Genomic DNA, 15,968 nt, shown 5'->3' with positions numbered 1-15,968 from the left:
GTACCTCAAGAGGGATCTTGAAATTTAGGCTCTGAAGCTTCGAATACTGCATTGCATTAATAAAAGTCCTTCCCTTCACAAGACGAATACAATCACCAAGTCACAACAACTGGAAGTTAAACACATCCTTCATATATCCTGTTTATAAATCCATTGGTTTTGTAGTTATAAAAACACTCATTCGTACGTGTAAAATGCAAGAGCTCAAAAAAATCAGAGAGAAGCACAACACAGAATTTAATTGTGTGACTATATTTTTAAGAATCATTTTTCCTTTTTGAGGACATACATATTGCTTATTCTTAATCACGCATAAAAAGAAATCTGTGAGAATGTTAGGAGACAGAAACATTCTAGTTCTTCCCACAAAGCAAACTGAGATTTCAGATTATTTTTAGCAGTGAAGAATTATATTTGCAAAAAGATATCTTTAAAAGAACATAGCTACAATCCCAAGATATTGTAAGGAGTTAGTTCAATTAAGTTAACTTTGAGTCAACTTGAGTAATTTGATTTCCTGTGGCTTTAGTGAAGCAACACAGCACATATTTTGCACTTCTTGTTTCTCCTCAGAGACTAAGGCTTATTCTTTGAACATCGGTTATGCAAGGACATTTTCAGATGAACCATCAATAAAAAAAATCTGTATTTACTGACTCACCAAATCTGGAGACAAGCCTAGACCCCTCAGTGCTCGAACACTGTTCTGTGTTGGTTTTGTCTTCTGTTCACCAGTGGCGTTAGGCTGGAAAGGCACAGTTTGAAAGCTTGAATAAACAACCAACCTCTACTAAGAAAACAGTTACAGATTAAAAGAGAAAATCCATTGCAAGTAATATTTTCAGGACATAAACATATCCAAACAGAGCCACAATATGCCAGAAACATAAAAGTAATTAACAGTGGTGACATTTCTAAGAAATACTCTGAAGACCCTAATTCAGGTCAGGCTTATTTTGTCCTTTTTTTCTTTCAGAGAAAAGTTTCAATATAATTGACTCGGGAAGAAGAATAATAATGTTCAAAAAATTGGATTTTGCTAATAAATGGAGAGTGTCGAACACAGCACAAAGCCTCCAGTGACTGTCTTTGAAAATATTCATATGTAGTAAATAATTCTGTTTTCAAATACACAGAATTAATCCTACCAACTGCTGATCAATCCATAGCTGTAGTTAATAATAAGAACCTTTTTATCTGTACAAGTGAAATCACATCATCATTACCAACCTTGGCTTACAAAAATCTCCTCAATGAATACTTACATCTCGTGAAGTAAAATTTGGAGTTCAAATGAAAAAGTACTTTTAGCCCTGTACAAAGAGTTGTAGTGGTCTTGACTGGACTCCAGCATAAAAGGGTTAATGGGACAAGTAAACAAATACAAAGCCCAATACAGAGTGAAATTTATTTTATTAATTCTTATAACTTACCTGTGGTACTAGGCTAACATGGATGTTACAAAAGTTTTCTCTTTTTGCTTTGAACTGAAACTGTCTAAATGCTTCAACAAATGGCATTCCTTCAATATCTCCAATGGTTCCACCCAGCTGAAAAGTAAAGCTTAGATATGTCAGTGGTAGAAAGAAAAAACAAAAGAGAAAAAAAAAGTCTCTCTTACATACTTCAACACGTTTTCTGAAATTTTTGTCTTAAAAAAACCTGACAATTGAAATTTGCAGGCACACTCTGAAAAGAACCCTTATCTACTCTGCACATTTTGTTTCTTGTGGAAAACATTAAACAACTTTCCAGTTTTGTTATAATCATTTTACACCAAATACATAAGCTTCCCATAGGAAGATGTTTGGTGCTACTGAATAATACATGCTTTCACACTGCCATCAAAGGTGAACCAGTAATCAACAGTTAAGCTGATGTGAAGGTTTTTGTGCAGAAGACCTTTATTTTCCTGTCAGATTAATAAGCAGTTGTGATCAACAAGATACAGACATTTCCCACCATCACCATGGCTTTCCAACATCAATAAATGTTTTTCACAAAATATTTATCACCAAACCAAAATGCAAGACTAAGTCCATGCCAAAACTTATTTATAAAGACAGAAATTAGATGTCTTTCAAAGACAGATAGAGCTATAGTAGACTAAGCGCTAAATAACGCAGTTTAACACAAAAGTCTGACAGAACAGTTGTGTTTCAGAATGATCTTTCTGTGCCACCAAGTGGTTTTTGACAGAATTGCACATTTGTGTTCATCCAGTATCAGAAAAACTTGTGATAATTACATTTGTACATGGTACACATGTTCAGTCTAACTCCTTCAGGATTTTGCCATGGAAAAATTATTCTCAGAGTACTGACAAAAAATATTTTTAACAGGCTGGAGGTACAAGTGTATAACAAGAAAAGAAAATAAACCTCTTATATGGAGAAAACACAAAATCAAGACTGACGTTAAAGGGTTGATAAGACCATCACTCATTTATGTTCTTGTGCAACTTCTGTATTTACCTTTTTCATATTTGTTTTAAATTAAATGTTTGACTCTCACTGTGCACATCATAAAAAAGATCTATAGTTATACTGGTGAGTATATTTGAATCAAAACAGATTCTTCTGCCTAAGAAATACTGAGCAATTCTGCTGCCCGGGTCATAAAGTTTATTGCACTATTGATTATGCTGGTCACTTCTGGTATTAAATCTATGACATATTCTTCTGTCAAATTCTCAAGTATAATCTTTTCCAGTATTGTCTGCTGTAATAGTAATACTAGCAATTAGTGTCTTTCCTCCTCTCACTGCCCTACTATGGGTGGGGAAAATTTGTTGTTTCCATTGTGCAGAACATCAGCAGGTTAAGTGATTAAAAAGGTTGCTGTCAAAGGTCTTAAAGATAACAGCAGAAAGTGGGAAACTAACTTACACATTATTTAAATCTATGCCTTTAAACATGACCACAAGCAACAAGATGGGCATTTGAATTCTTACGGAAAGCTAGAATGTTACTCCTGTTGACCACAGGAGATTTCAAGTAATACACAAGTTTTCTCAATACTGTTAGCAGTAAAAAGCTTCAGTCAAATGCCTGGATCTTGGAATAGGCAGTTCACATTACAGTACCTGTCTGCTTTAATTCCATAAGTTAATAAACTCTTAGGCAGCTCAGTTTCAGCAGTAGTCTAAAATGGATTTAGTCAAATGGAAGTTGTAGGGATAAGACCACGCTTATCACTTTCAGAACAAACTAAAGAATATAAAATGTGTCTTTACATTGCTGCTCTCCAGAAAACTTCAGTCTGACCTTTTCAGCATATGGAGCAAAGAGAAAGCAAGCTAGTATTTTATGCTCACTGCAGATATATAACCTAAAAAGTTCCATACTTGCCTCAATTACACAAATTTGTGGCTCCTGTCTGTCATCATCCACCGGAACTTTTGCCTGATTCATTACCCATTCCTGAACTGCATCAGTGATGTGTGGAACAACTACAAGACAAAACCAAAGAAGGTAAGCCTAGCTTACTGTAGGTTACTTGAATTTTTGCATGCAAAGGGGGAAAAATGAACAGCAAGTCAAGAGGAAACTGCTAGGTCCTTTCTCTATTCCTCCTTTCCTTGAGCCCAGAACCCAAATGTTACAGGAATATGCCCACTTCTGTTGGAAGGGAGAAAGTAAGATGGTACAGCAAGGAGCAGCCTGTTCTAGCTGATCACTTCTTTTGTGAAGACTGAATATTACCTTGAACGGTTTTCCCCAGGTAATCACCATGTCTTTCTTTATTAATGACATGCTGATATATCTTTCCAGTGGTGATATTGTTATCTTTATAGAGATTGATGTCCAAAAATCTCTCATAATTTCCCAAATCCAAGTCAACTTCTCCACCATCATTCAGTACAAAAACCTCACCTGAAAAAAGAAAGTGAAAACATACAGAAAAACAATAAAAAAATCAGAAATTATTAAACACCCAGCAGGAATACCACAAATGTCTTAAAACAGAAGAATTTTTCTTTTAAATGACAGAACAACTCATCAATAAAGCACATACTGCAACCCAATCTATATTGCCATTTTGTGTGACTTAATATCCAAGTCATTAGTTTTACATCCAATGTCTGTCCCTCAGACACATACAGTTTTGCAAATAAATAAAAGTTGTATTGCCAAAATATTTAAGTGACTTATAAATATTTAACCAGCATTTCAACAGCACCATCATCAGAAGGAAACAATCTCCAAGAACCATAAATCAGCAACAAAATATTAATTTACTTGTAGGAGACAAAACCTGTGTTTTTATAAGCATGAATTATACATGTTCAAAGTGTTTCACCATAAATTCTTGTTCTTTGGATCTATTCTAGTGATTAAGGCATGGATCAGGAGTAAAGTTGTGATGAATATGTTTCTTTAAACATGATCACTGTTTCTTATTCAGTTGTTCCCTCCTGTGTATTTGGTTCACTGTGTCCATGATTTGTCCTAACAAATCATCCCAATGTGTACAACAGAGAGGAAGATTTATGCCTGATTCTGTGAGGCACTTAGTATCTCCTCCACATTAAGTCATCATTTCAGCCAACAAATGATTTGAGCCAACAGATGTAGAACGGAACCAACATTTCTCTTATGCAGGTCTTGGAAGAATAAAAAAAATACATTGTTAAAAACCTCTTTAAATAACTAGGAATTTCTAAACTGAAATTCTTTGACTCAATCATATTTCTGCCAAAATGTTAACAGAAGAGGATCTCCATTCTGGTGCATGTGAATTTCCATGTACTACCCAGCAAGCCAATTTTCCTTCATGAGCAGTATGAAACTCTTAAGTGAAGAAAGGAATTATATGCCATAGTGTCCCCTCTCCTCTGTACCTGATCCAAGGAAGGCATACATACATCCTCACAATCTCAAGTCATCGCAGGAGTTTTAACACCTGCTCAACTGCCTAAGTAACACCAGATGTGCTCCTGAAAGTCCAGAACTACTGCACTAGTTAAATTTTGCTTTTTGAGAGAGGTCTGACAAGCTGTGCTTTTCCTCCACTTAAAAAGCAAAGTGGTCTTTTTTCATTTCAGGAGATATACACATTTCTCTTCAGTTCTAAAAATTTTTGTCTGGACTAAAAGTAAGCAAATAAAGTTCAAAAAATAACAATAATTCGAAATGTCTGTTGGCTGAAGGTACATCGAAAACCATTGCTTTTAATAAATGTACAAGTAAAAAGCCACACAGCTGAAGGAACATTCAACATTTTAAATGCATGTAAGACTGTCTTGTAGCTCATCAGCAACACAGTCAATACCATCAAGGTGGCTTAAACAGCTAACCAACCAAACTAAGCATCTACTTGAAAATTCTATCATTACCTGGCTCTCTTAAGCTTCACTGATGTTTTTGACTAGATCCTCTCTGACTACAATGAGAACTTAGGCTAATTCTTATGAAGGCAGTTACACTAGAAGGCACTGACATCCAGAGAACAGCATTCACAAGTAACTGTTGAGGACTTGAGTTTCAAATAAGTTTTATAGCATGATTTAATTTGTTTTAATCGAGTTGAGCTGAAGATAGCATTAACTGAACAAGGCTTTCAGCTAGGATTTTCCCATTAAGGTGGTATTTTATAGAAAGGAAGCATCTGCTCATAATAGTACCATCAACAAACAGGCTTCTGTCTCTTTACTTAGAGCAGACAATGAGCTTCAGAACATATAGTAAGCAATAAACTTGCAAAACAATTCTAAAATGACTAATAAGTACCATACTACTGCCTTTTAAAAAACAAAACCAAAACACATTATTGTGAATACATATATTCATGCAAAAGGGAGCAGCACCAGTCCTCATACCATGTTCGTATGGCGAAAAGGTTCCAGCATCTATGTTTATGTAAGGATCAATTTTGATTGCAGTGACACGTAGACCACATGATTTCAGAATGGTGCCAATGCTGCTTGCAATGATCCCTTTGCCAATGCCTGAGATGACACCACCAGTCACCAGGATGTACTTCATCGGAAAATCAGCACACACACACACAGATCTTGACCCGGAAACCTAAAACAAAGATGTACCTATGATGAATGCAATTTCATGTCAGGGAAGAACACAGACTCAGTCTACAAAGAATCGAAGTTCAAATGACCTATGACCATTTTGGAATCTGGGAGCAGGATTCACCTCTCCCAGCCTATACACCAATACATAAGCTAAGCATCTATGTTGTCCCAAAACAGGTTCTTTCACCCAGTGCACAAGAGGCTGATCCACCCAGTGCACAAGAGGCTGAGTCGATGTATTTTATTTATTTCCAGTTCTGTGCAGAAAGGGGTGCTGAGTGGGAAATCCTCAAAGCCAACAGGACGATTACCAATTCACGATTTATACTTTTTAGCAAACGAAACCACTAATGTTCATTGTCTACAAGTTACATTTCTCTACCCCATCTGAAACAGGATGATGTGTGTATCTCTTCCACAATTGAATTCATATTCCATTCAGGCAGCTGTGGAGGCTAATCACCGGAACAATTTTCGAACAATGACAGCATGGCTCACCACAAAAAACTAGCAAAAACTCTAGGATCAAGAAAATCTTTCCTTACTTAAGGACCCAGTTCATCCCATACACAAAACTGCATGGGACCTAACGGCACTCAGTATAAATCAAAGCAGTACATCGGATGGTAGTAAGAAGTAGCCAGTGAATAAACATTGTATTTCTTCCTGTTACTATACTGAAATAGCATAAATAAGGCCTAGATCTTCAGGAGACTGAGTTAAAGAATGTATCAATGTTAGGTATCAATCCTCTTTCATTTATGGTAGTAGGAACAAATAAACTACTATTTGCTTTTCAATATGGACAAAAGGAAGACCCCAACCATTAAAAGTATTTAACTCAGGAGAAAAAGATGATCAGGAATTAACTTTCCCCTGTCATTTAATTTTAATTTGTAATTTTTCTAACAGCACAGATTTTACGACTTGGAGCCTACTACTTCCTTCAGACTATTCCTTCACAACTCAGCTAATGCCCTTGTCACATTTCATGAACATCTAAGCCATTTTCAAAGCTCTTTTCAGAAAGAGGGGGGATAATTTTAATAGCAAGTATAAATCTTGAGTACATGCCAATTCAGAACTCTAAAACCTTGCTTACAGGAACCAAAATTAAAAGCTCGCTGTGATTTTAGGAAAAAAAAAAAACGCGATTTCCCAGCAGCCTCAGGAAACGCGATGTTTACTCGCAATAGAAACTGAGAACTCTGCGTGGTTTCGGAAGTCACTTGTAAATGGAGTGGGAAGTAGGGGAGGGCGAGCTGAAAGCGTACACAGTAAGAGATCATTTCGCCAGGAGTTACTCCCTCCAGCCTTATCCCCGGGAGCCGCCGCCTCCAGCCGGGATTTGCGGGCGCCGCATCCCGGCGGAGCCGCCCCGCGCTGAGCGCCCGGGGCGCCGCGGCCGAGCGGGGAGAAGCCTCCGACTTACGTGGGTGCCACAGGCGGGTGCTCCGACCGGGGCCCGGGGGCGACGACGAGGAACCGCCGCGGGGCCGCCAGACCGCAGCGAACCGCCGGGGGAGGCGGCGGCGGCCCGGGGGAGCCGCAGGTGAAGCGCCTCCGAGCGCCGCCGGGGCGGGACGCGGCAGCGCCCAGCGCTCGGCGCCGCGGGGCTCCCCGCGCGACAGCCGCCACACGCGCGACAGGTGCCGCGCGCTCCCGCCCCGCGCGCCTCCGCTCCGCCCCTTTCCCCGCTCCCGCCCCTTTCCCCGCTCCCGCTGCCGCTCCCGGCGGAAGTGGCGCACGCGGAAGGAGCGCGGAGCGGCCGCCCCGGTTTCCGCAGGGCAGCGCCGGGACCCCCGAGCGCGGCCGCCACCGCAGCCAGAGATGTTGCGCGGCCTGGGCAGCTGGCTAGGGCTGGAGCGGGCCGGGGAGGAGCAGCTGCTGCCCGCCGGGAAGGGGAGCAGTCCTGAGGAAGAGGAGGAGGAGGCGGGTCCGGCCGCGCAGGAGCAGGAGCAGGGGGAGCTGCAGGAGGACTCGGAGGCGCTGCTCAGCCAGGCCAAGGGGTTCGGCAGTGAGTGTCCGGTGCTGCTCTAACATGTGAACAGAGTGAACGGCTGCGAACGAGCCTTTCGGTTGCCATTTCTTTCAGAGTTGTTATTAAAGCAGCAGCGTTTCCTTAAGTATCTCTTCTGTTGGCACTGTGGGAAGCGGGCTCTGTATAGATAGAATAAGTCAGTCTATATAGAATCAATGCACTTCATGAATTGGTGTGGGAAGTTGTGGGTTTTTTTCATAAGAAAATAATGAGGTTTGATGATTTTGTTGAACTCGTCTGTCATAGAATCATAGAATGATTTGGGTTGGAAGGGACCTTCAAGATCATCTCATTCCACGCCTCCTGCCACGGGCAAGGACACCTTCCACTACACCAGGCTGCTCAAAGCCCTGTCCAGACTGGCCCTGAACACTGCTAGGGATGGGGCAAAGCTGTAATTTGCTATAAGATCCCTGCTTTGCTATAGATTCATAGATAAAAGTAATCCAAAGTACAGATCTATAGTCGTTACGGAAGGTTTTTTTTTTAATTGATGCTCTGAAATGCTGGATCAGTATAATCTGAGAGGTTAATCTGAGATGGTTCTTGACTGTGCTTTGTCTCGGGCAATCTGAACTCCAGCAGTTTTGCCTGTGGAGATTGATCACATACTAGTCCTGTCTCATTGTGGTAAATTGATTCGAATCTGCTAATTGCTCTGGTTGTTCAGGAGGAAAAAAGTACTTTGAATTTCAGGGGAAGAATAAGTGTTGACTGTTACCAGTATTAAAGTCCACCCCATAATTTGCTCTGGAAGCGAAAATTTGGTTTAGTGACCCATGGGTTCATTGTCCGTGACACCAGGGTAGGTTGTGGTAGAAAAGCTTTTTTATAAAGATTTGGACATCGCTGTTTTAAGACATAATTCTAGAAGCATCTGCACGGCTAACAAACAGGGTAGCTATGTAGAAAAGATGACACATAAAGAATTTCCCTGGCACATAAAGCATTTTACTGGTAAAACCAAAGCCTTACAGATGTTAGTTTTTGCTCATTATCACGCCATTATAAAAGTTATGAAAGTTTTGCCAGTGTGAACTAATAATAGCATTATTGCTACATACATGTTCTTAATACAGGCATAGATTTATAAGATGGAGGGTAACTTTTTTTGATCATTTGAAAGTGGAAGTGTTGTTTTCCACCATAAATTTTATTTTTCTAAGGCTAAGTGCCACCTCATAGTGAGGTTTTATAAGCACCTTACTTCAAAAATATCTTTGCCCTTAATGAAAATAAAAAGCATTTTGCTCTTCAGCCCGGTTCCAGGACTGGCCAGAACTGGAACTACACCAGAATGTCACCAGAAAGCAAATGTCTGAGCACCTTTTGCACCTAACACAATTGCATATGAGAAAGTTTCCAGGGATACATGAAACAACCAATAAAAGCTGGTACGGAGTAAGCAATCCAGTAGGCTGCTGCTTCCTCTACTCTTGTAAGGGGAATACTATATGTATTTATATCTAAAGTGTAGAAGCTAAGCATTTTTTTGTATGTGAAGCATATGATGAGTTGTAAAGCCATATAACAGATACGAAAGATGCTGGCGAGTACTTCAAGGATGTTTGGTTGCCACCATTCTGTAGCCTATAAACAGAAGTTACATATAAAAACCTGGCTTGCTTAAAGGCTGGCTAGACCTCTGCATTTCAGTATTGATTTGGTGATATCATAGCAAAGACAATATTTTATACACCACAAAAACAGTCGGCTTTCCAAAAGGTGACATCAGCGTTCCAAAGTAACTCATTCTACCAGTGACTAACAACTGTGTGTTAAAGGAACTCACTTTTTTTTTTTTTTTGCATGGTAAGATTATTTCTTACATTTCTAACCCATAAGGAAACTGGACATTTTGAGAGGTCTTGAGAAGGAAGGTTGTTCTATTTCTGAAGGTTTATGAAATACATCTTGCTGCTTGCAAGTTTGTTCTCCTTAATTAAAAACCAATAATACAGTGCAGATGCCCACACTACATAGTTCTTTCCCTACCACCTCTCTTCACTTCAGCTAATACAAAAAATATGAGTCTTTGGGAATATTTGTCACTGCTGTTTTGACACTGAATATATTCAGAAAAATAAGTGAATAGGGCCATGGTGCTTTCCATAGAGATAAAGAGAGGAAAACAGTGCAAAATAGGTAAGGGCAAACATCAAGAGCAAGCTTGTATGTTACGATTTTTGAAGGAATATCAAGTGTTACTTGCATGAAATTTTTCATGGACTTTCTGCTTCACTTTATGAGATTTTATTGTGCATTTTGGTTTTCTTTTTAAATATATATAATTTTTAATATAAAATTATATATTATAAAATTATTATTATATACAATAATATATGTTTTAATACTGTGGCTAAGTTAATTTATTGCTTCATGTCTCTGAAATGCTTATATGAAATCAGGAAAGACCCATTGGTTCAAAAAACTCATTGGAAAACAGTATTTCAATGTTTGATTTAGTAAACAAGGTTCGTGTATGAAAGTTTGATTTACAGAATGTTGTGATCGAGCAGAGAGTTTGATCATCATCATTAAAGAATATATACTAGAAAAGGATAAATAGAATTTTAGGAGTTCTTTGTAGGCCAGAAGCTGTGTTAAGTTATTTGGAAAGAAACTTTTAAGTAGGTATGCAAATGTCTAAAGAGAAGGAAAAATAAATCTAGTAAAAGAACTGAACGTAAAGAGATCTTTTCTCAGGTCTTTCTTTTTTTCCTCTGTGAAAGGTTACCTCTTCAATTTTGCCACTGCTGCTACAAAAAAGATATCCGAATCCGTTGCCGAAACAGCACAGACAATAAAGAAGTCTGTAGAAGAAGGAAAAATTGACAGTATCATTGATAAGGTATTTTATTTCTAGATACCTTTCTGAAAAATCTGTTTGCTTACTGTTGTTATAACATGTGGCAAATCTGGCATGTGATAACCTTTCTTTAAGCTGTCTTAAGATATTATGTATTTCAAGAGATACTGTACATCTCCTGTCATGATGAATGATGTGTTTGAAATGTTTATTCACGGTAGACCTGCCAAAAAATGGTCACCCTGCTTTACTCAGTACTGCACCTGTGTTCCATTCCTTCAGGATGTTCATACGCTGGAGAGACACCAAAAGAAAATATGGAAAATGCTGACTGTGCATATTCCTACATGACATGTAGGAGGAAGGGCTGGAAGAATTTGAGACAAGCAGTTGGGGGAATGTCTGTCCAGAGATGTGTGGGCTGAGGTTTTTTCCCCCCAGTTTATTTAGCTGGAAGAAGAAATGCTGTAGCTTGTATCTTAAGTGCATCTCTGAAGCAAGAGTCAGAATTAGCTCAGTGGATATTAACTCTTAAAACCCGAGAGCTATACAGGTACAGTTTCAGAAGAGCCAGTGAGCTCATGGAACACCTTGCTGTTGTCCTGTTCTTTTACTCACCCTGACCCTACCACTTATCTCTCGCCCTCTGTGTTCCTGGCTGCCAGCTCCAGTTAACTTCTGCCAGCAAGTGTTCTTCCAGTGCTTTAAGTCACAAACTTGGCAAAAGGAAAAAAAAAAAGGCAATAAGTGCTATGTAGTGTTCTGTGTTTGTTACTGAGGGTAGCTTGGAAGGGGAAGGGAAAGGGAACTGGCCAAAACCAATGCAGCTGCAGTAGGACTGTGCCTCCAGGAGTGTCTGACAGGAGATGCAGCCAGATCCCTCTTCCTGCTCCTGTCTCTGACAGCCCTTCAGGGGAATTACAATGTTGCCTTTTTTTATTTTTTTAATACGATGAAATTCAATTTCTTGATGTAATTCATGTTCATGTAATTAGTGTTCCAAATAAATCATCAAATGACACTTCTGAATTTCTATTATGATCACATTTAGTTTTCAGATTTCACTGACAACAGTCTACAGTATATTACAGCCTAATGTACTTTTGATCCACATAATAAAAAAAAATCCAAGTAAGAAGGTTATCTGTTAATTTAATACTGAGTTGCTGAAGGAAAAAGAATTATAGGAATTTATCAGGATTTAGCTTGAAGACTTGTGTGCTTTTTGGCAGCTTTTTAAGCCATAGATCTCACTGCATAAAATTTGGTTTTTTGCGAGTGGTTTAAATATTCGTTTCTAGCTTTATGGTTTTTTGCCTTTGCTTTCAACTACAGCACATTTGCGTTGTTACTTCTAGATTATGGCATGCCGTGTTCTGAGACCATTCTCCAATTTTTCATTCTAAATTCAATATAGGATATTTCTGAATGTAATTTTTTTAATGAAAATTCGTCAACAACATAAATGGAGAAGTTATTTCAGCTAAGAAGACATTCTGAAAATTCTGCTTTACAATTTTGCAAGCCCAGTTTACTGCAATGGATCTATTTCTTAGGCAACTCTTGAAACTTACTGTAAGGCCAAGGGTATCTTTAGGTGTTTAATGCTTTAAAACATGCTTAAATAAGTCTAAACAGTCTGTGTTGTCCGTATTTGATATAAGGCAGTAAGTGGATATGCATAGTATGCCAGTGTTCAAATTATCAGTCTTTTTTCCTTGTCCTCCTATTTTGATAAAACTATAAATATAATTTTGAAAGCATACACAATAGTTATAACTTCTTAAATGCAAAATCAAATGTTTCGGTAAAGGGAAATGTATGATTGACATGAAACACCTTCAACTTACAAAAAGATATAAGAATACAGTTCTGCACTGTATTTGAAAGCACTTGCTGAGTGAACATGAAACAAGGCGAGTGAATTTTTTTTTAATTGTGGTTCCCTAATTTTTTTTTTAGACAATTATTGGAGATTTTCAGAAGGAACAGAAAAAATTTGTCCAAGAGCAGCAAACCAAAAAATCAGGTAATGTGTGCTTTTTTTCTTAGTGCCTAACATCACATAAGTGAAAACCTGGTGGAAGCTGTGTAGTTGAGGTACAGCTAAAACTAATCTATCAAAGCTCTGTTTAATGAAACACATTATGGCACAACTTAATGCATATTGTGCAATAGGAAGATGATATTTTTAAGTGAGGCTAGTATTACATTATCTTGCTTTTTTAACCAAATTCAGCTTTATGAAATTACCTCAAAGATCACTGTGCTAATGCAGAGCTGATCTCTTGCTGCTGTTTTGCATCTTAAACCTGTGTATTTATTGAAAACTGGCATGCTGATTTCTTCTGAGCTTTAGCAATAATGTCACATTTTCATAATGAAATTAAAAATATAGGTTAGGGTTTGCACTATAGTATTTAATTAGTTTTGCTTTAGGAGTTACTCTGCTTACATTAAAGACATAATTGCTCTTTTGCTTTGCCATAAATCATTTGCTTTGTAATTATCTGTGATCTAAATTCTTTAAGTTATCCACCCATATGCTATTAACATCAGTGGATCTATTCAAGACTTTAAAATAAGCACAGTTGTTTTTTCACATCGAGTTTCATAATTTTAATGTCTTACCTGATTGCGGTAATTTCTGACAGTTTGAGTAATTAGTGACTCTATTGTTAATCTTTAAAATGAGCTGTTTTAAATGGATTCTGATAAAATTTTTCATGGTGTTTATAGTTAGTATGTTAATCTGGTTTCTTCTTGCAAGATTGTTTATGTGATCTTGTTGTCTGTAATTCTTTTTGTCTCTGTTAGTAGACTCTCTTAATAGTAGCTAGATTGGCCAAAGGAGGAGTAACAGATGACCTGACTGCAAGAAGCATTAGCATCAGAAGGGAATCCATGTGGGTGAAAGATCTAGCTGATATCAGGTGCACAGGCAAAGAAACATTGTTAGTTTAAGGGCACAAGAGTAATAAGTTAACTGTTACAGGTGCATCCTGTTGTCTCTGTAGGCTGAATTTTCATTGGCAGTGAAAAGATGAATAAATATCTATACATCTACAATAGTTTATTTTCCTCTCTATACAGCCTATAGAACTATTTTGGAAGTATCTGCCTAAATATGTAAATCAGCTGAACTCGAGTGGGCTTATTCAGTGTATAACATGATGTAATTTATAACAAATTTATAATCTTTATCTCCATTGTTAAAGAATTGGTGTCTTCTGGGTGTAAATTATTTTGCAAACTTAATTTAGACAAAGTTTACACATTCAGAGTGAATCAAGAAATGCTATTTGCAGACAACTTAGCTGGTTATATAGCACTACTTCAGTAACTAAACTAAGAGGCACCAAGTTCTGACTGGTGCAAAGAAATCCCCACAGTTTTATTTTTACAACAGAAATCAGAAACTATTTAATTATTATTTTTTACCTCTGATAAGTAAGGATCCATTTCTACAGCTTCTCTCTTATGCTATGAACTTAATTTAAGAAAAAGGAACTATGAATAGGACTAGTGGTATAACTCTGCTTATTTTTATGACACTATATGTTACTTTATGTAAGCTCTGTTTTGTTGTTTGGGGGGGGTTTTCAAGTAATACTCAAGGAATCATCTTCCTCCTCTCAATAACAGAAGCCGCAGTGCCTCCCTGGGTAGACAGCAATGAAGAAGAAACAATTCAACAACAAATATTGGCCTTATCAGCAGTAAGTATTTCATTTCCTGTAAGATTTGAAATCCTGTCTTTGAGAGATTAAAGCTTCTTTTTTTTTTTTTAAGTGAGTTTGGTTGGCATTATTAAATGATGTATTTTCAACATACTTCTACTATATGTGTCACTGTGCTGATCATGTGCAATAGTAAATAGATCTATCAGTTTCAACTTGAGCCACAGCAGATCCTCAGTATAATTTTTATTTTTGTAAAGGTTTCACATACTGCTTTGTTGATCTTACATGTGAAATAGGATGTCCTTTGTCCAATATCAGTTAATGACCATAAATATGTTCTTCAAAGGACAAACGGAACTTTCTGCGGGATCCCCCAGCAGGTGTGCAGTTTAATTTTGACTTTGATCAAATGTACCCTGTTGCACTTGTGATGTTACAAGAAGATGAACTTCTCAATAGGATGAGATTTGATCTCGTTCCCAAACAGTAAGTAATTTCTCCTGGTAACTATGTATCATTGTACTTTTAATGTTTCTGTAAATACTCATGTTTCACCCTTTGTTCTTTTCACTTCCTTCAATTCTTTGTGTTCTTCCGATGTATGTTTTTTATCTGCTAATGTCAAATGTGTGGAATACTGCATGTGCATGGAAGTTTAGCAGTTGGAGGAAAAAACAGAAGTACATCTATTACACCTTCAGAACCAGTAAGGACCTGTTAACTTAAGTATGGGAAAGGCCTTCAATTTTTCCATGTCCGATGTGCTAAATTAAAATTATTTTTTTTCCCCAAACAAAGATAAATGCAACAACAAAAATGTTCAGATCTGTTGGTGTAATTAACACCCCAAAAAGGTGGATACAGATAGTCAGAGACCCCACTGGAGAAACGGTAAAAGAATGTGTCACAAAGCGGCAGCAGTGCAAGCAAGAAAAACTGGGTTTGAATAGGCAGTGGGAAAAGCTCTGCGTTGAGCTGCCTTCCTTCTAGTGGACTTAACTAAAAGATCCAAAGGTCTTTGTCCGAGCAGTTACGGCCTTCTTGGTCACGGCTTTATTCCCTAACTGTTCTTCCTTTTCCAGTCCCAGACTCTGCTCCTAAAGCTCATTTCAAAAGTCAACATTATCTTGAAGTGGGAGTTCCCAACACTAGTCTCCTTGTCTAAGGATGAAAACAGAAAACATCTTTCTTTGTGACCTTTTCTGTTTTAAATTTCCACCTTTTATGAACCACCCCAGCTCCGCATTCTGTTTACCTTTTCCCTGCTTTCAGTCCTGAAGATCTGCCCATATTCTAGGTGTTCATCAGATCTGTCTCTGATGCTCTGTCTCCAGCCTCTGGTCATGCTGTCCTTGCCTGTTCTACCACATTGCTTAATAGTTTTTTCCCCCTGTTCTTAGTCAT

At 38.0% G+C, this 15,968-nt stretch overlaps 2 protein-coding genes across 5 annotated transcripts in view; one reads left to right on the top strand and one right to left on the bottom strand.

Moving 5' to 3' along the window:
- The window catches only part of CTPS2 (CTP synthase 2), a 63,023-nt gene extending 55,455 nt beyond the window's left edge, over positions 1-7,568 (bottom strand). The window contains exons 1-6 of one of the 4 annotated variants that reach the window (XM_027638276.1): positions 7,464-7,568; positions 5,822-6,029; positions 3,705-3,875; positions 3,351-3,451; positions 1,434-1,550; positions 662-787 (exon numbers count right to left, since the gene is read on the bottom strand). In XM_027638276.1, the coding sequence (XP_027494077.1) occupies positions 662-787; positions 1,434-1,550; positions 3,351-3,451; positions 3,705-3,875; positions 5,822-5,987 (681 nt within the window). In that variant the 5' untranslated portion in view covers positions 5,988-6,029; positions 7,464-7,568. The remainder of the gene's footprint in view (positions 1-661; positions 788-1,433; positions 1,551-3,350; positions 3,452-3,704; positions 3,876-5,821; positions 6,030-7,463) is intronic. The other 3 variants (XM_027638285.1, XM_027638293.1, XM_027638301.1) reach the window with 3 other exon arrangements.
- Positions 7,569-7,754: 186 nt separating this feature from the next.
- SYAP1 (synapse associated protein 1) overlaps positions 7,755-15,968 on the top strand; it is a 17,528-nt gene continuing 9,314 nt past the window's right edge. Inside the window, exons 1-5 of the mRNA XM_027638263.1 lie at positions 7,755-8,048; positions 10,805-10,923; positions 12,844-12,910; positions 14,527-14,600; positions 14,911-15,050. Of these exons, the coding sequence (XP_027494064.1) occupies positions 7,862-8,048; positions 10,805-10,923; positions 12,844-12,910; positions 14,527-14,600; positions 14,911-15,050 (587 nt within the window). The 5' untranslated portion in view covers positions 7,755-7,861. The remainder of the gene's footprint in view (positions 8,049-10,804; positions 10,924-12,843; positions 12,911-14,526; positions 14,601-14,910; positions 15,051-15,968) is intronic.

The sequence above is a fragment of the Corapipo altera genome, unplaced genomic scaffold (genome assembly GCF_003945725.1).
Source record: "Corapipo altera isolate COAL_440 unplaced genomic scaffold, ASM394572v1 0, whole genome shotgun sequence".
Lineage (NCBI taxonomy): Eukaryota > Metazoa > Chordata > Aves > Passeriformes > Pipridae > Corapipo > Corapipo altera.
Note: the sequence above shows the minus strand (reverse complement) of the source record. Positions and strands in the feature narration are given on the sequence as shown.